This window comes from Lactuca virosa, chromosome 8, assembly GCF_052849685.1.
Source record: "Lactuca virosa cultivar CGN04683 chromosome 8, Lactuca_virosa_CGN04683_v6, whole genome shotgun sequence".
NCBI classification, from domain to species: Eukaryota; Viridiplantae; Streptophyta; class Magnoliopsida; order Asterales; family Asteraceae; genus Lactuca; species Lactuca virosa.
In genome coordinates, this window is record NC_136433.1 from 19133642 (window position 1) to 19155989 (window position 22348).

Consider the following 22348-nt stretch of genomic DNA (forward strand, 5'->3'; position numbering starts at 1 on the left):
TAAAAACGGGAGAATGTGGTTTAAGGCTATGTTTGGTATATATATTTATATAATAATAATTATAAAAAGATATAGTTAAATACGCTTAAAGTTTTCAATTTTTTAGGATGTTAAAATTCAATAAATTAGAATTTTTTTATTTCATTCTTTTATTACCAAAAGATAACTGTGTTAGATTTTTGGATAGTTAGATTTTTGGATAAAAATAGTACTTCAAAATCATTTATATTTTATTTAGAAAGATTGAAAAAACTAAAACTCTCATCCAAAAAAAGTTATTAATCCATTATTTAAATATGAAAGATATAAAAAAATATGTACAAAGTTATATACATTTAATCACTTCTTTTCTTTGTACATATCATTTTTTTAAGAAAACTCACTTATTGTTTTTCACTTGTACTAATTTTTCAAGTGTTTATATTTTTGTGGTTTATTCATTTTTAGTAAATTTTGCAAAACAAAACCCGTTAAAACAACGTAATAATATATCTAGAGATTCAAAAAACTTTAAAATATCTTGCAATAATATTATGTTATTTTAACTTATACTTTATATAACATTTTTTTATGTTAGTATATTTATTTAGAGATAAATTTCTTTCTAATCATCCTAAACTGTTGTTTTTATAAAAAGTAATTATTTATAAATTTAGATATACCTTATGCATAGTTGATTTCATTTTTTAAGATGAAAAGACGTTGTTTATTTTGCTATATTAATCCAAAAGTTTTATAATTAAACATAAGCTAAATGTAAAATGAAAAATAATATTAAATATAAAAATTCATTTTTTTGAATGAAAAGACGTATTTAACTGATAAGACTTTCACCCTTCTTTTTCTTGTAAACCACGATATAGCCACAATTCTTTTTACAAATCTAAAGGATTTTTTTTTTTTTGAAAACTTTTACAATACCCAAAGCTCTTTGTACCTACCACAACAGTTATGATAGTCACTCTATTACCCATTTCAATGTTTATAAAACTCAAACGTCTTTTTCTTTTTAATTTTTTCTTGAAACTGCTGAAAGAATCTTAACTTTTTCTACTTTGTTGCAACTCCATCTTTATCTCCATCTTTATCTTTGATTTTTTTTTCTTATAATTTTGTTTACAAAAGTCATTTATTAATTAAGTTAATCGTTTATTATAAGATAATAGTTTTCCTTAATATTATATACTCAAACATAATATTTTTATCTATAAAAAAAATTTACAGCCTCTTGAAAATATATCATTTTTTATGTATTTTTTGTCTAGAAAAATATTTTTTATTTCTAAATAGAATAGTTGCAATATGTCTTTAACTTTTTTTATATAAAAAGTATATCTCCAAATATTTAAAAATAGAAAGACTGCTCTAAAAAAAGGTAAACAAATTTTCTCGTTTAAGATCGTAATAATAAAAATAAACAAATAACCCATTCTATAATACTATTACAAATAGATAGAATATACAAATCACACGAACAACAAATTTTGCACCTTTAGGTTTTAACATCAAAACCTTACATCTAAAGAGAAAAACAAAAAAGCGGAATTTTGTTTAGTTGTGTTTTTATATCCTTCACTTGTGCATCTAAATATAAAATCATTCAAAATCTAGATATAAAATATCAAACGTAAATAATACAATACAAATCTTAATATGTGACATACAGTTCCTAGTTCTTATTCCAAATCATTGAAATCGTTTATACATATCTAAATAAGTAAAAAACATAGAACTAATTAATTCATTTATCTTTAAACAAAATATAGATACTTACAAAATGCAACAAAAAGGACATCTGAAACATATATCCACAGACTTTGAGTAACTAAGACCTACAAATATCTACAACAGATTATAAGATATCTAGCTTTGTGTCTTTTTGTGAAGAATTTGCAGATTCAGATCTGAAAATATGAAATATAAAACTCTTAGAACATCAAAATAGAAAATATATTAAACATAAATACACATATTTATACATATAAGCAGTTTTACATACATCTAGATCTATAAAACACACACATAAAGATTTGAAAATTTTAATCCTCCCCGTGGCCTTGGTCTCTGTCTGTAAAACACACACACACAAACAAATCTACACATAAAGATTTGAAATTTTTTTATCCTACCCGTGTTTGAATATGGAGGTGGCGTTGAAGAAAGAGAAGGGAGAATGTCATGAGCAACTCCATTGTTGGTGTGGGGGTTTGATGGCGGAAAGGTAATGGTGAATGGGTTAGCTGTAAGTAAAGGTAAGGATGACGTTGATCTCCATGGTCGTTGTTAATGGAGAAGATAGTGAGGAGATTCTAGAGAGAGGACAAACCAAGAAGATGAGAAATGTGATTTTAAATGAAAGGTGTTTTCATTCCCTGTAAATAAAGAAGGCAGGATACTTTAAATATGGAAGACATAACTTTTAAAGGACTGAAAATCTAAAATACTTCATTATGATTGGTTTAAACATGTTTACTTGGATCACCAACAACAATATAATCTCCACCATTCAAAAAAAACATCTAAGGTCAAAATTGACTCTCCTTGTTTTTAAGATTTTGTCTTAAATTTTGTGGTCCCCATCAAGATGTATGAAGTATAAAGTAGTAAGATATATATATATATATATATATATATATATATATATATATATATAAAGCCCCCCTTATCCAAAATTTCTGGCTCCGCCCCGGGTGATGGTAGATAGAGATAACGACAAATTGGCATCACAGTGAAACTCGGTGTAAGCCAAGGAACAGACCTTAAGAAGGCGATTGATGTCGGACGATTGAATCATTCATCAGACGATTGAGAATCATTCAAAACCTTCAAAGCCTCGTTTCAAAAAGAGGAATTGAAAAAGAAAGAAATAGGAAGAAGGGGTGGGGTAATAAGGTAATTGAGCTATATTATCACTATATTTTGGAAGTTATGTTTTTACAAAGTTTGAACAAATGAGTTTCTATCTAGCATGAAAAAGTGTAATCGTGTATTCCTCTAAGGATGAAAAAGTGTCAACTTCACAGTAACTTTCTTCGGTGAAAAAAGCTGGTTGTTTGGGTGGAGGCAGCGCCCCGTCACTAATCAGCATAAGAACTACGGACAACATAGTTGGTCTATCTTCTGCATGATGTTGCACACACAATAATCCAACATGTATTGATCGTAGTACTTCAGACACGACACAAGAGTTACGTACAGATGCACTCAAGAGTTCAATGGACTTGTCTTCTTTATATAGTCTCCACGCGCCTGAATGAAACCAAATTTCAGAAAAATATACTAAAGGATGATGTTAAAGAACAAATAGTTTCTAATCCTTTTTAGTTTACAAGATTAACTTACATGTCCAAGAAGGTTATCACTGTGAGCCTCATGAGAGAACCCTCTGTTTTTCTTCCCACTCACAATCTCCAGCACAACAACACCAAAGCTAAATTGTGGTAAAATGACTCACTACCCAAAAGGGGAGGAGGCAATTGAATAAATAGAGAGCAAACTTACATAAGAGACCCTATAAAAGAGTTACATGAACACAAACATACAAAATTACATTTGACTGATATCCCCCCTCAAGCGAGACGGAGGCGGACCTAATCGTAACATATGACGAAAAAATTCAAATTGATGACGTGGTAGGCTTTTCGTAAAGATGTCCGCGACTTGGAGCTTGGTTGGAACAAACTTAGGGTGAAGTTTCCCGGAGGTGACTAACTCACGAATAAAATGGTAATCCAGATCAATATGTTTGGCACGCTTGTGAGAAACCGGGTTTTGAGAGAGAAACAAGGCACTTTATTATCACAAAGTAAAGTCGGTCTTCCGTCCGGTAGAGCATGAAGTTCACGTAGGAGATGAGTTAGCCAAATGATTTCTGAAGCAGTGTTGGCCATAGCTCGATATTCAGACTCACAACTAGAGCGTGCAACAGTGGGTTGTTTCTTAGCGCTCCATGATACAAGATTACCCCCCAGGAATATCGAGTAGCCATATGTCGAGCGACGAGTGTCAAGGCATCGAGCCCGGTCTGCGTCCGAATAACCGACAAGATTGGTAGAGATGGGTCGAGTAAAGCTTAACCCAAATGATAGAGTACCCTTGATGTAACGAATTAATCTTTTAACTGCTTGAAAATGAGCTATAGTAGGAGCCTGGAGAAATTGGCTCACTTGATTTACCGCATAGGCAATATCGGGTCGAGTGATCGTTAAGTATTGAAGAGCACCTACAAGTGACCGATACTGACTTGGATTATCATAGCTTGGACCATCAAGAACAAGAGGTGTCACAGAAGATAAAGGTGTTGAAACAGGTTTAGAATCAAGAAGCCCGGCACGTGAAACAATATCATGAGCATATTTGGATTGGCCAAGGAATAGGCCTGAATCCGTGTGGAGAACCTCAAGTCCAAGGAAGTAGTTGAGCCTGCCCAGATCTTTGATTTTGAACTCATGATCCAATTTTTCAATGAAGGATCGAATGAGATCTGGGCGATTACCTGTGAGGATGAGATCATCAACATAAACAAGTAAATATAAGATGGAATCACCATGCTTAAAGATAAACAATGAAGGATCAGCCCGACTACACATGAACCCATTTGAGAGAAGAAACGAGCTAACACGATGAAACCATGCCCTCGGAGCTTGTTTGAGACCATAGATTGCTTTGTGTAGGCGGCAGACATAGTTTGGATGATGAGGATCAACAAAGTCGGGCGGTTGTTGCATGTAGATCGTATCACTCAATGTGCCATGGAGAAAAGCATTATTAACATCTAGCTGGTGCAAGGACCAATTATTGATGACTGTCAAAGATAATACCACACGAATAGTAGATGCTTTGACCACTGGGCTGAACGTGTGGGAAAAATCAAGACCATGAACTTGACTATATCCCTGTGCAACTAAGCGCGCCTTGTATCTTTCAATAGAACCATCAGTACGAAATTTTGTACGAAACAACCATTTACAACCCACAATATTGTGCTCGACGGGTGGTGGAACCAGAGTCCATTTTTGATTTAAATGAAGAGCTTACATTTCAGATTGCATGGCCCGTAACCACTCGGTGGTGCCCATGGCTTTGGAATGGTGTGTGGGATCCCGAGAGGCAAAGAGAGCCGAGGGTAACGGTTGATCATGCACATAGGAGATGTCTGCACGATGATTAGGTCTAAAAATTCCGGCCTTGGCTCGAGTGATCATGGGATGCCCATGGGTAGGAGGTGAAGGAGGGCTATGAGGTGAAGTTGGAGAGGATGACGAGCTTGGATGAGGATTGTCCGGAAGGCTGTCTTCAGATGAAGTCGATTGGGGTGAGCTGATGAAGTTGGTGTCATCAGGTTGGGGCGAAGGCGTACTGATAGGTGGGGGCGGTTGAGGATTAGAGGGAGGTGTGGGGGCCAGTGGCACACACAAGGTACATGGCACAGTAGGTGGGGGCTGAGATGGTGACACCACAGATGGTGGGGTGATAGGGTGTGGGGTTTTGATAGGATAGTCATCACAGAACGAGTGTATGGATAATTGAGTGAGAGGTGTGGAAGCATTGTGGGTGCCAAAAGGGAAGGTATCCTCATCGAAACGGGCATGTCGTGTTATGAATATCCGAGAAGTGACCGGATCAAGACATTTATATCCTTTGTATTGAGCATGATAACCCAAAAAAATGCACGGTATGCTACGTGGCGAAAGCTTGTGATCTGAATAATCTCGTAAGTAGGGATAAACACGACATCCAAGTGGCCGAAAATTCATGTAGGACGGAGTCCGATTGAATAAAAGCTCAAATGGGGAGCGGTGAGCCAATACTCTCGTAGGCAAACGATTGATAATATAAACTGCAGTGCTAAAGATATGCACCCAATATGATGGTGGAATATTAGCATTGAACATCATTGCAAGCCCCATTTCCACAATATGACGGTGCTTACGCTCTGCACGACCGTTTTGTTGCGGAGTATAGGGACACGATATTTGATGAAATGTGCCATTTTCAGTAAGTAATTTTTTAACTTTGTGGTTTAAAAATTTGGTCCCACCATCGCTTTGAAAAATCTTGATTTTGGTATCAAATTGCGTCTGAACAAATTTAATAAACGTATCAAAAACCTTGGAAAAATCAGATTTGACTTTGAGTGGGTAAAACCACGTAAACCGAGAAAAGTCATCCATAAACGTGACATAATAACGATATCCATCATCGGAAAAAACCGGTGACGGACCCCAAAGGTCACAATGAATCAAGTCCAAAATATGTGACGCCCGTTTGGGATTTTCCACAAACGGAAGTCGGTGAGACTTAGCAAGTTGGCACGGAGAACATGCAACTGGTTTTGGTAAAATGGATGAAACTGATAAATGTCCCAATTTATTTAACATTGTAATTATATCAAAAGAAATATGTCCCAATCGTAAGTGCCAACGTTCATAAGAGTCTCGTGGCCTGGACTGCACAAAAAACGCAGACGACGGTGGAGAGGACATAAGAATATAGAGACCATCTTCACATCGCCCTTGAGCTAGCACATGTTTCTTGATGCGGTCCTGAATAAAAAATGAAGATTTGGAAAATACCACATCCACATCATTATCATGAGTTAGCTTACTAATAGATAATAAATTTTTTGTAAGATGGGGAACCACCAACACATCGCGCAAGTGAAGACCAGTAGCGATTGAAGATGTCCCAATAGAAGAAACAGGTAAGTAAGTACCATTACCAAACATAACAGATGCTTCGCTAGTAATGGGCTCGGTTTTGTGCACAGATCCGGGAGATGAAACCATGTGATCGGTAGCGCCCGAATCAACATACCAATCGGGACGTGAAGGATGAATAGAGCACTGAGCATTGAAAGCCCTGGCAAGATCCGTGTCAGGGGGCAGTGGAGAGACAGCAAAAGAAGCAAGACGAGGGCATGACGATGCATAATGACCGTTAGTGCGACATAGCTGACAATGTGGTGGGCGACGACCACGTCCACGCCCCCCACGAGAGCCACGATAACCACGACCACGATATCCGGAAGGAGCAGAATATGTTGGAGGTGCAGAAGGGAAAGTAGCAGACTGATGTTGCTGAGCCGAGAAAGCAACTGGAGGCTGAGTATCATTGTTATGTATGGTCCGCAAAAACAGTTCATGGCCCTCAGCCTGTGCTAAAAGATCACGAAAAACAGAAGGCATCCGAGAGGCACGAATAGCTGTGGAGAAGGTTTCAAATGAAGCACCGAGACCACATAAAAACCAATGAGTTTTATCAGTTTCATCAACCGGGTGACCGATGGCAGCGAGTTGATCGCAGATTGCTTTAAATTTTCTTCCAAAATCTGAAACTGTGGATATACCTTTAGTTAAATGGCGTAACTGATCACGTAGAGTTTGCACCCGTTCCATGGAGGAGTTGCCGTATGCTCGTTCGAGGGCAAGCCAAATCTCTCTGGCGGTGGAAAGACCCACAATCTCCGAGAAAGCCTCCTCGGTGAGCGAGGCCTGAATGAGGATTATGACACGTTGATCTGCCGACATCCAAGCGGAATAATCTGGATTTGGAGCCATCTTTTCTGCAACCATAAGCATAGGGGTAGGAGGGGTAGATGACCCATCAACATGATCAAACAGGTTCTGATAGGAGAGAAGATGTGAGATTTGATTTTTCCATAATAGATAATTAGAGGATGATAGTTTAATTGTGAGAAGATGAAGGATAGAATTCATGGTGATGGTGGGATCGGAAGAAGATGAGGAAGACATGGGGAGAAGAAAAGATTAAACTGAAAAGGAGAGGAAGAGATTAGCAGCGGCAGAAGAGGGATGTGAAAAAAAGAGGGATTTATTTTCAGAGCCGGTCCTGAAAAAGTAAATATTCTCAAAGGCCCAGGACGAACAAGAAAAAAAAGGCCCTTATCTTTATTATAATTTTTTATTTTTAAATAAAAATATATAATGAAAAAAATTAGGCCCTGTGCAGCTGCCCACTTTGCCCCCCCTCAAAGCCCCCCATGTTTATTTTTCTCTCTGATACCATGTGGTAAAATGACTCACTACCCAAAACGGGAGGAGGCAATTGAATAAATAGAGAGCAAACTTACATAAGAGACCCTATAAAAGAGTTACATGAACACAAACATACAAAATTACATTTGACTGATATAAATACATCCGACTTTATAGAGAAACGGCCATGTACTGCATACTCAGGAGAAATGTAACCACTGTAGCCAAGTTTATTTAACATAAAAAAGATTAGTGGGATTTGCATTTGTTTGTATTTGTTCCTTTGTCTTGGAAAATGTTTTACGGATTCTTACTGTGTTTCAACCACCTTCTTTGTCCTAGCCATGGCATCCTGTCCTACAAACTTTCGAGCAAGGCCAAAGTCTGATATTTTTGGATTCATTTCACTGTCCAGCAAGATATTACCTGCCATGAGATCTCTATGGATTATTTGAAGGCGGGAATCTTGATGTAGATAAAGAATACCTCGAGCTATACCATGGATAATGCGAAAGCGCCGAGGCCAGTCAAGCATTGAACCTTTGGTTTCATCTGACAAATATGAACCACTTAAAAATCAGTCCATGCATGTTGCTACAACAAGTGTGAAATTAAGGCAATAGAGGGAGTCAAACCAAATAAAAATGAGTCCAAGCTTTTGTTTTCCATGTACTCATAAATTAGAATCCTTTCATTTCCATGAATGCAATATCCAAGGAGCTTCACAAGATTCTGATGCTGAAGTTTGGCAATACAAATGACTTCATTTTGGAACTCATCAAGTCCTTGATGTGATGTTTCTGAGAGACGCTTTACAGCGATTACTCGTCCGTTTTCCAGCACACCCTGCAGATAAATATTGGAGCTTATGATTCTAATATTTCTTTGTCATTACAGCCATGTATTGCATCTTTTTTTCAAGAGAATCAGCAAGTTACCTTGTAAACTGGACCAAAACCACCTTCTCCGATCTTATTATCAATGTTAAAGTTATTGGTGGCCTCGGCTATTTTATGCAGGCTAAAAAAAGGTAGCTCATCAAGGCTTTCCATCTGAACACTCGTATGATCTTTATCAAGAGTAGGTGCCCTGCTTCCTAAAAAGTTCATTTTTAATTTCTCATGGTTACACGAATATGCCAAAAATCATACTCTTGAAGACATATAATATTTCATTTCTCGAAGAATAATCAATGGCTTGTTTACCTCGTCCCTTTTTATTAAGCCTCTTCACTTTCTTTCTACATGCATATGCTACAGCAGACAAAAGTAGTGCAGCTATCGAAACTGACAGCACCACCGCGAGTACTCCCTTATTCTTGTTGAAGCTGAATTGGCTTTCTGCTAATGAATAAAATAGTTAGTAAGGTTACAATTCAAAACCAAATACATTCAACCTGTCGGATACTGACAATTGTTTTTGTCAAGATTCCTTATTAATTAGTGTATAAGGTAATTCTTGTTAGTGTGTCCACAATGCATTGAGTTCATTTTAGTTTAAAAAGGTTTCCGTATCATCATTCTACTCTGCATACAACTTTACTAAAATTTTCCTACAATACACTGAACTATATAAAGTTTAATGGAATATTTCTAAAATCTAATTTATGACATATTTAATAATTAAAAGATTTCTTTTTTTCCCATTGTAGAGTTTAATGACCATTTAACTCCACATCCATTTGAACACCAACATTCATCTCAGAATGGTAGAGTTCAATGCATGCCATTAGGAATTCCAACTTATTCAACTCTTCCATTCAACTATGCATTGTGGCCGCTCGTAGGTTCAATTAAATCTGCATCCTATGTATGTCTAATAAGTTTTATGGCTAAGAGGATTAGCTAGCATACACAAGGTAGTCTAATCCAGGCTAATGTTAGTACTGACTTTGTAAGGGAAATGAAAAACAAGCAACACATGGACTAAATTTAGAGGATAACGCCGGTAGAGACCCAACCATCACACCCCACAACTTACTCAACAGGCTCAAGAATTATCACTGTTATATATAGATCAAAATGTTGGTACCTGTTAACTGAGAGGTTGACATTCTTATATAAAGTTCTTGATCATCATCATACTCTCTGATATCCATTAGCTCATTAAACCACAACAAACATCCTATTAGACTAGGAAACTTTATGATGTATATTATATATTTTGTAATTCTCATGGTACTAAACTGTAACATTTGTAAGTATATATATATATATATATATATATATATATATATATATATATATATATATATATTCTAGTCAATGAGAAAGAGCGAGACACGTTGAATATTTTACAATCCATTATGGTATCAGAGTTATACCTCTGATCTCCCCAACAACCCTAGCAGCCGAAAACTCAAGTCACGGCTCCAGTTACAGCATCGATTCCCTTCTCATCTTCTTTTCGTTCTCAGCACTTGTAATTCTATCTTCATTAGTAGCATTCCATCTTCCAGTCACGGCTCCAGTTACAGCATCGATTCCCTTCTCATCTTCTTTTCGTTCTCAGCACTTGTAATTCTATCTTCATTAGCAGCATTCCATCTTCCAATCAGAACCTGATTTTGCTTTCTTTGCATCTGATTTATCTTCATTATCTCCTCATTCATCTTCTTCTCTAACGTTCGAATGGCTAATCTACATCCTACTCTTACAGTTACCAACATCAGGAATTTCATTCCCATTGTGTTGGACCAGGATGATGGACAATACACGACATGGGTGGAACTCTTCAAGATCCACTGTCGCGCCCATGATGTAATTAATCACATTATTCCCGCTGAAGGATCTTCATCTAAATCACCCAGTGATAAAGATAAAGAAAAGATGGATGACAAAGTTCCATGGAAACGATTAGATTCTTTAGTTCTACAATGGATTCACAATACAATCTCTAAGGATTTACTAATCACCATTCTCAAGCCAGATTCTACTGCTGAACAGGCATGGAAAGCCTTGGAGAATATATTCATTGATAACAAGCCTTCAAGAGCCTTATACTTGGAAAACCGGTTCTCTAATGTCCGGTTAGAATCTTTTCCCAATGTTTCTGCCTACTGTCAAGAGTTAAAAACTCTATCTGATCAACTCTCAAATGTTGATGCACCGGTTTCTAAGGATCGGTTGGTGCTACAATTGATTGTTGGTCTTGGTGAAAAATATGAAAACATAGCAACACACTTGCAACAAACCTCTCCCCTATCTGATTTTTATACAGCAAGGTCCAAACTTATTTTGGAAGAAACCCGAAAAGCTCACATTGCAGCCACATCTTCTACTGCGCTGCTTGCTGCCTCAGAAAAAGCTCCTGCAGCAGCCCAACAATCCATCTCACACAACACAGGTAGTCGTGATAGGTCTGGTTATGATCAGCAACAACACCACACAGGAGTCCGTGGACAGCAGGGTCGCGGTGGAGGTCACTCAGGCAGAGGTGGGCGTGGACATGGCCGGGGACGTGGTCGCGGACGTGGGAACAATTTAGGTCAGGGTAACTACTTTTATCCACAAACTCCTTGGAATGGTTGGAACTCTAATGGTTGGAATCCTACTTGGCAACAACAACAACAGTGGAAAGCCCCTCCTGCACCATATCCTACCACACCAGGTAACAGGCACCCTAACCGAAACACATTTGCAGGTGTTCTTGGCAGCCCACCTTTTGGTTATGCAGACTCATATACACCAACAAACATCGAGCAGGCTATGTACACCATGACTCTCAATCCTGATCAGAATTGGTATTTGGACTCCGGGGCTACAAATCACATGCCAAACAATACAGGTAACATTTCCCGTTATTTCAATAATGGTATACAAAACAACATAGTTGTTGGCAACGGTTTTCAAATCCCAATTCATGGCACCGGTCACACAACCTTACCACCACCCTTTCCACCTTTACAACTCAAAAATATTCTTCACGCACCTAAGCTAATCAAAAACCTTTTGTCTGTTCGTCGTTTAACCACTGATAACAATATATCCATTGAATTTGACCCTTTTGGCTTTCTTGTGAAGGACTTTCAGACGCGGATTCCTATCCTCCGATGTAACAGCACTGGAGATCTCTATCCTCTATCACTGCCATCTACTCGAGTCACTCCTCCTTCCACTTTTGCTGCCCTGTCTCAAGACTTATGGCATCGCCGCTTGGGGCATCCTAGTTCATCATTATTGCGTGTTTTGAATAAGAACAACTTTATTTCTGTTGGCAAATTTTCTGATAAACATTTATGTCAATCTTGTGTGTTTGGTAAACATATTAAATTGCCTTTCTATAGTTCTTTGACTTACACCTCAATGCCATTTGACATACTCCATAGTGATTTATGGACCTCCCCGGTTGCAAGCACCGGAGGTCATCGATATTACCTCTTTTTCCTTGATGATTATACCAACTATCTTTGGACATTCCCATTAAGTAATAAATCACATGTCTATTCCACTTTTCTAAATTTCTCCAAATTTATCAAGACTCAATTTGAGCGTGATATTAAATCGTTTCAATGTGATAATGGAACCGAGTACAATAATAAATCCTTTCATGATTTTTGTACTAAAAACGGAATGGTTTTCCGTTTTTCATTCCCCCACACTTCACCACAAAATGGTAAAGTCGAACGTAAAATTCGATCAATTAATAATATAATTCGGACTTTACTTACACATGCCTCTCTTCCCCCCACCTTTTGGCATCATGCACTCCAGATGGCCACATATCTTCTAAATATTCTACCTACTAAAACGAAAAACCATTCCACTCCTACATACTTGCTATACCGCAAACATCCAACATACCATCACTTAAGAACCTTTGGATGCCTCTGCTATCCCCTATTACCTTCCACTTCCATTCACAAACTTCAAAATCGATCCACCCCGTGTGTTTTCCTTGGTTACCCCTCTGATCATAGGGGATACAAATGCTACGAACTGTCAACACGCAAAATCATTATCTCAAGACATGTTGTCTTTGATGAACATGTTTTTCCCTTTGCTACTCGCCACTCCATCCCTCCATCTTATGAATTCCTCCACTCGTCTTCCGATGACCTACATCCCGCCATATGGAAATTAGTTTCTATGAATCAAAATACTACCCCACCACCTCTACCTCCAAACCAACACACTACTACACATCCTTCATCTTCTACCCCACCCCCATCACCTTCCTCCCCTCCTCCTCCTCGCTCTGACGCCCCTCCCCGCTACGTTTATAGTCGGCGTCCAAAACCCACTGAAACTCAACAACCTTCACCCATCACTCACACTTCGACATCTGTCACTACCTCTCCCACACCGAACCCCACACCGGTACCCCCTACTCAACCAACCCGCACTATGACAACCCGTAGCATGACTGGGAACACAAAACCAAAACAACCCCTCAACCTACACACTTCTACTACCTTCGAACCATTACCCCGTAACCCAACCGAGGCCCTTAACAAACCCGTTTGGAACCGTGCCATGACTGATGAGTTTAATGCTCTTATTGACAATAACACTTGGGAATTAGTACCTCGTGAGCCGCATATGAATGTTATACGTTGCATGTGGATTTACAAACACAAGACCAAGTCAGATGGTTCACTTGAGCGCTACAAAGCGCGACTGGTCTGTGACGGGAGAACACAACAGGTCGGGGTCGATTGCGATGAGACATTCAACCCGGTTGTTAAACCGGCAACTATACGCTCAGTTCTTAGTATTGCATTATTTCACGGATGGGAGATTAATCAATTAGATGTCAAGAATGCTTTTTTACATGGACATCTGGCAGAGACGGTTTATATGCATCAGCCTGCCGGTTTCCATCATCCATCTTATCCTCATCATGTTTGTAGACTGAGGAAATCATTGTACGGTCTAAAACAGGCACCACGGGCATGGTACCAAAGGTTCACAGATTATGTCACCACTTTGGGATTTCACCATAGTTCATGCGACCATTCATTGTTTGTTTATAGAAATGGTCACGACATCGCTTACCTTTTACTCTATGTGGATGATATCATTCTTACCACGTCATCATCGGTATTAAAGCAACATCTCATGTCTTGCCTGTCACACGAGTTTACCATGAAGGATTTAGGGCCTTTGCATTATTTTCTTGGTATTGTTGTCACTAGAAATCCAGGAGGCCTATTCCTATCTCAACAGACATATGTCACAGACATCCTCCGTCGTGCTAATATGACAGATTGTAATTCGGTTACTACACCTGTTGACTCTGCAGGAAAACTAAGTCATTCTACAGGAGACTTGATAGATGACCCAACCACTTACCGGGGTTTGGCTGGTGCCCTACAATACCTCACTTTCACTCGACCCGATATCTCATACGCAGTACAACAGGTGTGCATGCATATGCATGTTCCTCGTCTAGCACACATGAATGCTCTTAAACGCATTCTCAGGTATATTAAGGGGAGTCTATCTATGGGTCTTCACATGCATCGCAGCAACCCATCCATTCTTACAGCATACACGGATGCTGATTGGGCTGGTTGTCCAGACACTCGTCGCTCTACTTCTGGATATTGCGTTTTTCTTGGTGATAACCTTCTATCATGGTCTTCTAAACGGCAAACCACAGTCTCACGATCGAGTGCAGAGGCGGAATATAGAGGTGTTGCAAATGCAGTTGCTGAAATATGTTGGTTACGTAATTTATTACTCGAATTGGGTCATTCTCCAATGCATACTTCTTTAGTTTACTGTGATAATGTTAGTGCGATTTACATGTCGGGCAACCCCATACAACATCAACGCACTAAACACATTGAGATTGATATTCACTTCGTTAGAGAAAAGGTACAACGCGGCCAAATCAGGGTTTTACATGTGCCGTCTCGATACCAGCTTGCCGATATATTCACCAAAGGTTTACCACGAGTACTTTTTCAAGATTTTCGATCCAGTCTAAGTGTCCGCAATCCTCCCCCTTAGACTGAGGGGGTATATTAGACTAGAAAACTTTATGATGTATATTATATATTTTGTAATTCTCATGGTACTAAACTGTAACATTTGTAAGTATATATATATATATATATATATATATATATATATATATATATATATATATATATATATATTCTAGTCAATGAGAAAGAGCGAGACACGTTGAATATTTTACAATCCATTACATCCACTTCCCCCATTTCTGATATCTAAATTAGCATAAGTTGTACAATTACAATCCCTTCTGCAGATCATCTCACATTCTCCAAGTGTCATGCTTTTGTTGTACCATGAACGTCGTGTGTCTGGAAAAATCACTCCTGAAATTTTATGGAAGAAATCCGGAGTCCTACAATCCAATGGCTTTCTACGTTGACACCCACTCGACCAATCCCCTGCTTTCCATTCTTCTGGGACTTTTGGTTCAAAACCTTCCAAACAACTGCAAGGGACAGAACTTTTCATCCTGCAGCTTCCAAATGGACCACATGGTCCATAACGACTACAAGCATCAACCACATGGTCCATTCTTGGTGTCTGCCTGTTAGCAACCCAGACAACTGTACAGGGTGATATGTTTTTGTACCATATCCCCAAATATCGATTCTTTGACTTTCCGGGGCTAAAAAACCCCAGTTCATACGTCTCACCATCTGAAACAATGGTGTTGCCATCTTTGATTGGTTGATTTGCAGATACAGACATACAGTACTGTCTAGTGCAGCAGAACATGACAAGAAAAAGAATACATTACAGTATAGCAATACAAGGACAGTGCGACATAGCTCCGTTAACTAATGACGTGCGCTTGAAGATGGCTAGTGGTAAACGTGTACGATAAGTTTGAAGTTTGAATATTAGAACTTACATATATAAGTTATTGACTTGAAAGGCTCAGCGTTGACTTCTACACGTTTACTTTCGTATGTTCTACTCTCAGCTTGACCGCCGTTAACCTACAACTTCAATGAAATTTGAAGGAAATTTTATTACATTTTGGTAAAACACAAGCAAAGATGCTAGTTTTTAACCAAATAATAATAGTTGTAAAAAATATTTATCAAATTATATAAAAGAATATAGTTTTTAATTAATTATTTACTAAAACATGCTTTAAATAAGTTGAAAATAACACAATACCACTACAATGTTTCAAAAGTTGGTCAATTCAATTCCTAAAGTTATTTTACTGTTTTATAAAGTTATATTATTGTTTATCGAGTCTAAATGATCGCTTTGGTCAAATTAAAGGGTAAAATAGTTACCGACAAAATTGCAAAAATGGTCCCTGTGGTTGGCAAATTTCTGCAGTTTTGGTCCAAAACGATACCTTGGTGCACCACTGGTCCAATTTTGGATCTTTTTATTGTTTTTGGTCCCTACACACTTAAAAAGACAATTATGCCCTTACAATTTATATTTTTCATTTTCTTTAATTCCAGAAATACATAAATTAATTTAATTTATATTTTTCATTTGTAATTTCTCTCTTAACAAAAGAAACACACACACAATTAAAAGATCGAGTTCTTGAAGGTGGTTGAGTTGACTGTATTTGACTGGGATTCGACCAGAAAACGAGTTGTTATTCTGATACAAAATGATCAAACTGTTTGGCAAATCTTGTAGATCTGGTAAATCACCAGAAAACCCATTTTTGCTCAATCTTAAACCGGTCAAAGTTGATAACAAGTCAACCCCTTTATCAGTTAATTCATTTGCTTCTTCTCCCCCAACACAACACCCACAAAAACCAATCAACACCACCACCACCAGTGTTGAAAGACTTCGTCGGAATTTGACACACGTTGATTAACTAGACTCTGCTGGTGGTGGATCCATCTCTCCTTCCCCATCTCTATAAAGAAGGCTATAGATGAAGGAGGCAAGTCTTGTTTTTCGAGAAGTTGCAGCTCCGGCAAGAACTAACCGGTAATCTTTTATCCTCTTCTGTCGGCATTTAGGTGAAACAAAATAAACTGGATGTTGAAGTCGTCCCTAATTCAATCAGTGAGAACAAAAAAGCAAACCATAGTCAATTAAACTGAATGTTGAGTTGCTGGGATTTCAATTTTAAAACCAACAAAACACATATTTATGGAAGAAATCAAAATTGATTTTGAAATCTAGCAAAATACAATCATTGCATTGTTGGGATTTTGATTTTATAACCAGCATAATATATTTTTCATTTTGAAACCAAACAAATTGAGGGCACAGTAGGCAATGAACCCATTTGAAGAAAACGAAAGGGGTTTTGTAGAATGAATTCTTCAGCGTATTTCTCATCTAAAACCTCATTCTCTCCCCTGTTCTTCCTCCATCTCTCCCCTCCGCATGAAAAGACAAAACCTCTGCCTCGCCTACCTGTTACATCACATCACATCATAAGATACTCCACCGCCCTAAAATCACCGCCACCATCTTCGTTGGAGACAAACTCCCCGATCGCTGGTTGTATCAAGGTGGCGCCAATGTGGATACCTACGAATCTTGGAATGTGATTAGGGTTGAAGCAGCATCCGTTTTTTTCTCAGGAAATCGATGGTGGAGCTATACAATTGATGAAGATAAAGAAGAACAAAGGAAGGGTTCTCTGTGTCGGTGATCGATTGAATGCCAGAAGGAAGCAAATGGGAGGGGTGTATGGTGGTTTAGGTTTTTAAGGGAAACAATTGAAAGGGAAGTACCCAAGCCACACTCTTTGGAGAGAGAGAGAGAGAGAGAGAGAGAGAGAGAGAGAGAGAGAGAGAGAGAGAGAGAGAGAGACGTGAGTAGGAGGGGTGGGGTAGGTGTTTTTTTTTCTTTTAATAACTAGATGGGTATCATGCGCCCCCTTGGCGCTGAGTAATTTTATTTTTTCTTTTTTCAGGTTGTATATGTAATTCGAAGTGACAAAAAGCAAAGTCAATTAGGATTCATTCAGAAATTTCTAAATTTTTTTGAAAGGAAAAAAAATCATATGGTCCATATACGACATACCTCTTTACTACTACGTCCATGAAGGACTACTGCAGGAATTCGGGTGACGAAGTCGCCGACCTCACCGGAAGTACCCCGTCTGGAATTCAACATTCCATTTCAACTTAATTGTCTCCAAATTAGAATTCAATGTCAGCCGCAAATAAAAAAAAATTAAGTAAATAACTAAAATCACGGTTCAGGATTCATGTTTGAGCTGTTTTCCGGTTTTCAAAGCAAGAAACAATTGAGAAGTAGTATTTGTAAAAACTCCTACATATCTTTTACTTGAAAATATCTGCACAGAAGAAGTATGAATTACTTTTTAATTATTTGAGTAATTGTACTACACAAAAATAAAAATAATAAATTTTTTGTGAAGGGGTAGTGTTTAATATTTTACAAAAAGTTTACCAACAAAAACAAAATCCAAATTATACTGAAATCGAACAATAGGTTCGTTAAAATCCGAAATGAAAGTCTGCTTACCTGCAAATTACAAATCGTCTGTGGTGTAGACATCGAACAGCTGAATCTACATAGTTGACATCAACATAAAAACACAGGAAACATTATATAGTTGACATGAGCAAAAGACATACTAGATTACATTGTACATATGATGCTTATATTCTTAGATAATCTAATCGTTGTTATCGGTGGCTATATGCTGGGAAATTCATCTTCAGAATCTTTTAGCTCCATTTTTAAATATGTGATAACTGCAAAAAAACAATACAAAATTCAACTTTTAGAATGTCATACAAACCGACAATGTTCCCTTCGTTTATTGTCCTTTTCATTGCTATAATTTTTTTTCAGAATGTATTAACTCTACTGCTTACTGATTCTCCCTACAACCCAGTTACACCACCATGATTGATCCCCTAGAAAATACCAAATTAAATCACTACTAAATATCGATACATTCAAATTCAAACATATATGAAAATAAGTGTTATATATAATTGACAAAATCAAGCAGAGGTGGTAGTTGTACCTCAAAGGAAACACGAAAGATAAATACTTCAACAGAATGTTTATAATGGTCAATCTGATTCTCGGCAATAGATCAGGATCTTCTACTTCTCCTCCATTTGATCTATAAAAAATAAAAGATAACAAAATTATATAAAAAAAAGAAAGTTACACACAATTACTGACAATCAAATAACAGATTATGTAAAAAAATTGCTATTTATGATTAAGAAATATGAAGTTCATGGTCAAGTACGTTGCTATTACTGGAAATTTACCTAGAAAACAATTGCAAGAATAAAAGGTAGGGTTTTTATCGATCACGACAACCGGACAAAACACAATCTCAGATAAATGATATGATGATTTTACCTGACTTTTCTTTGTTGGAATTGTGGTGTTTCTACCAATAACCTTAGTGAAGATCCCACCAAGTGTCTCAATACAAAGAGAAAGAAGAGTGACATCAAGAATAAACAACTCTTTAAAATCAGCACAAAGAATTCCACATTCAATTGCTGCAATTAAGTATCCACTTTCAATTAATAATGAACAAAAATACATCAAGTTTTGAGTTATAAAACTGCACAACCTGAAATGTTTGTCATAGGCTTTGAATTTTCGGTTTATTTACTGCACAACCCAACCAATAACAAATTAGATTAATTACCAGCTTGCAAATTTGTATAAACTCTCAATAACCCACATCCAGGTAATTACCAGCTTTCATAAGATGTTCTTACGTCAAAGGAAGATTGGAGCGAAAAATCAGAAACCTGGTTGAAGCATTTCATCGAGCGGTTGGAGTGCTTTATCAAACTTTCTTTCAAATGTTAACCTTAAACGCAAATAAAACTGTACAACCTGAAACCTGTGTTGGAGAGAGAAGATGAAAATCCAAATCAAACACAATGGAAAGCAAAACAGGAACCAAAACACGGATCAATTTTTTATTAACCAATTTCAAAATAAATTCAACTTCCAATTAATTAGTCTCAATTAAATAAATCAGGTGAATTTTTGTTGTTCTGCAAGTCAGTGTATTTCATCAAGTAAAGGAGTTTTGATAAAAAAAATTACGGAGAAGCGACTGATTTGTATGTGATAGTTACGATTAGAAAATGAAGGAAGAATAAAGGTACTGTCGGCACAACAATCTACCATAGTGGAGAAAACCAAACATGAAACAAAATCAATAGGTGGACAAAAATCAGTGAAAGAGGAAATCAACAATCCATTCAGGACCTGAAAATATACATATACTATTACACATTTACACAAACACACAGATAGAGGTATAAAAAAAATTAGTTGTGATGAAAAAGAAAAATTAAAGAAGCATACAGTTCAAACAAACGTTCGATTATATGTTAAAAAATGTCACCATTTTTTTTGCAAATATAACTTCCGGTTCAAAATAACGTATGACTATATGTTAAACAAAAAGATTACCTGACATCCTCTAATTTCTTCAACTGTCTTTTCTTGAGATATTACTGCGTCGCAACTTTTATGAAAAAGAAAAACTAAAGAAGCATACAGTTGAGTATGAAAAAAAAACAAAATAAAAAGATCCATAATAGATGAATATTACAATAATTATAGAAAAAGGTTGGATTGAAACCTTAAAGCTCCAACGTTAGCATCTTACAACACATTGGTTCTCCTAATCCGCTCCTCTATTAAAAAAGAAGTTGAGTCGGGCATTTTATCGAACACCTGGTGCGCAAAACGAAATACAATTACAAGTAATAACAAATTCTTTGAACAATGTGTCAGTTCCTGTTTGGACATTCCATTTTTCGTTTCTCTACAACATAGATGGACCTATAATTCAAAAATGTATTTATTTATATGAAGATAGGTTAAAAATAAAAATACAGAAGAGGGGGAAGGCATGAGGAACCTTACGTGATGTGCTTTCTCTCTCAGACCTTCTTTTTTTCAAATCCTGCCAAAACAAAATCCAAATTCTAACATATTCAATATCTTCAAATTGACTGGAAAAAGTGGAAATAGAGTGTAATTGCGTTTTAAGAAAAGAAAATTAGTGAATTTATAAAAGTTATGAGAGAAAGTACCTGACAAGGTATACGACAGTAGTTATGATAGCCTCGCCACGGGTGTTACAGACACGTAGGACAGAAGCTCCGCGGTCGGCTCCGTCAGGTCTGTTGTAGCAAGGTTTGGAGACGACGTTCCATCAGCAGCTAATCGAAGCTCAGAACGATATGGTCAGATTTCAGACAGCAGATTTTGTTATTGGGTAAGAGAGAGGTAGTGAAGCGGCAATCCGTATGGCGGTCGTCCAGATTTTGTAGAGCGATGAAAAACGAAATTAGGACGGAAGTAAGAAGGGATCGAGAAGGAATAGGGTTAAAAGGAAAGCAGGAGAAGGCATCCCATCCCATTGGAAGGCGACGGCGGTGAGTCCAAGAAGTCGTGTGGGATAAGCTGTGAGTCCAAGAAGAGGCGGTGGGATAAGCTGAATTATTAAAATGAGGGCAGAAATAAAACTTTCGTGGTCAAATTGTAAGTCCAAGAAGTCGTGTGGCCATCCTCTGAACTCCCAAACATTCCTGTTCACCAGGTTTTTAAGGATTAATAGTATATACAATAAGAAATTAATAAAAGAAATATAAGGGCATATCCGTCTTTTTAAGTTGGGTGTGGACCAAAACCACACAAAAATGTCAATCATAGGGACCAAAATCACATAAGGTATTCGAAATTGGACCAATGGTGTACCAACATTTCGTTTTGGACCAAAAGTACATAAATTTGCCAACCACAGGGACCATTTTTGCAATTTAGTTACCTTTTATTAAATGGATGAATAAAAAAAATCAAAAATCAAAAATAACTACAACCATTATGTTTCTTCATCCACCATTATCTCTATGACTCGATCATTATATTGCACACAGATTGATGACAGTGAGCTTAAACTAACGTTTCTTCATCCACGATTATCTCTATGACTCTATCATTAACAACATACCTAACCATACCCACCATAAGCTACACCACCGTAAGAATCTTTATAACCCAACAGCATCACCATATTCATCACCATATTCTTCACAGCTAACCCTTCACCAACTCACACCCCCCTTCATATCCCTCATAAGCAATCAAAAAGCACCCACTTTCCGTCAGAATAGCTACGGACTCAAAAGTCAACATAAATTTGTCGATAAATACCAACGGAATACAGTAAAAGATTGTTTTATTTACTTTCTGTCACAAACTGTCGCTGTTAATAAAATCTTTAAAAACACAACGTTGGAGTTCGAACTCAAGCGATTCCTGTTTGTGAGTGAGGGTGTGTGTGTGTGTGTGTGTGTGGGGGGGGGGGGGGGGGGGAGGGGGGGAAGAGGTTCTAACCATCTTCTTAATATCTTATATACACCAATTATTATTATTATTATTCTTTTTTTA

The 22348-nt window shown here is 37.3% G+C and overlaps 1 protein-coding gene across 21 annotated transcripts; it reads right to left on the reverse strand.

Annotated features, from left to right (window-relative positions):
- Positions 1-8072: 8072 nt before the first annotated feature.
- Positions 8073-21439, reverse strand: LOC145128485 (G-type lectin S-receptor-like serine/threonine-protein kinase B120). 21 transcript variants are annotated; one of them, XM_079063287.1, is made up of 20 exons: positions 20989-21431; positions 20819-20858; positions 20360-20626; positions 19628-19778; positions 19500-19540; positions 19280-19425; positions 18930-19031; positions 18775-18816; positions 18540-18651; positions 18419-18464; positions 18207-18227; positions 17951-18029; positions 16234-16966; positions 15837-15930; positions 9203-9337; positions 8936-9093; positions 8633-8843; positions 8496-8549; positions 8312-8423; positions 8073-8215 (listed from the first exon to the last, which is right to left on the reverse strand). In XM_079063287.1, the coding sequence occupies exons 16-20, from the start codon at positions 9047-9049 to the stop codon at positions 8089-8091; spliced, it is 618 nt and encodes a 205-aa protein (XP_078919413.1). In that variant the 5' UTR covers positions 9050-9093; positions 9203-9337; positions 15837-15930; positions 16234-16966; positions 17951-18029; positions 18207-18227; positions 18419-18464; positions 18540-18651; positions 18775-18816; positions 18930-19031; positions 19280-19425; positions 19500-19540; positions 19628-19778; positions 20360-20626; positions 20819-20858; positions 20989-21431; the 3' UTR covers positions 8073-8088. The 21 variants fall into 21 exon arrangements, 14 of the variants coding, with proteins under 14 accessions (XP_078919413.1, XP_078919409.1, XP_078919408.1 ...); XM_079063283.1 differs by having other exon boundaries at positions 17951-18227; positions 18419-18651; positions 20360-20414; ... (1 more) ...; positions 20814-20858; positions 20989-21435; XM_079063282.1 differs by having other exon boundaries at positions 17951-18227; positions 18419-18651; positions 20360-20414; positions 20532-20626; positions 20989-21433.
- Between the last annotated feature and the right edge of the window lie 909 nt (positions 21440-22348).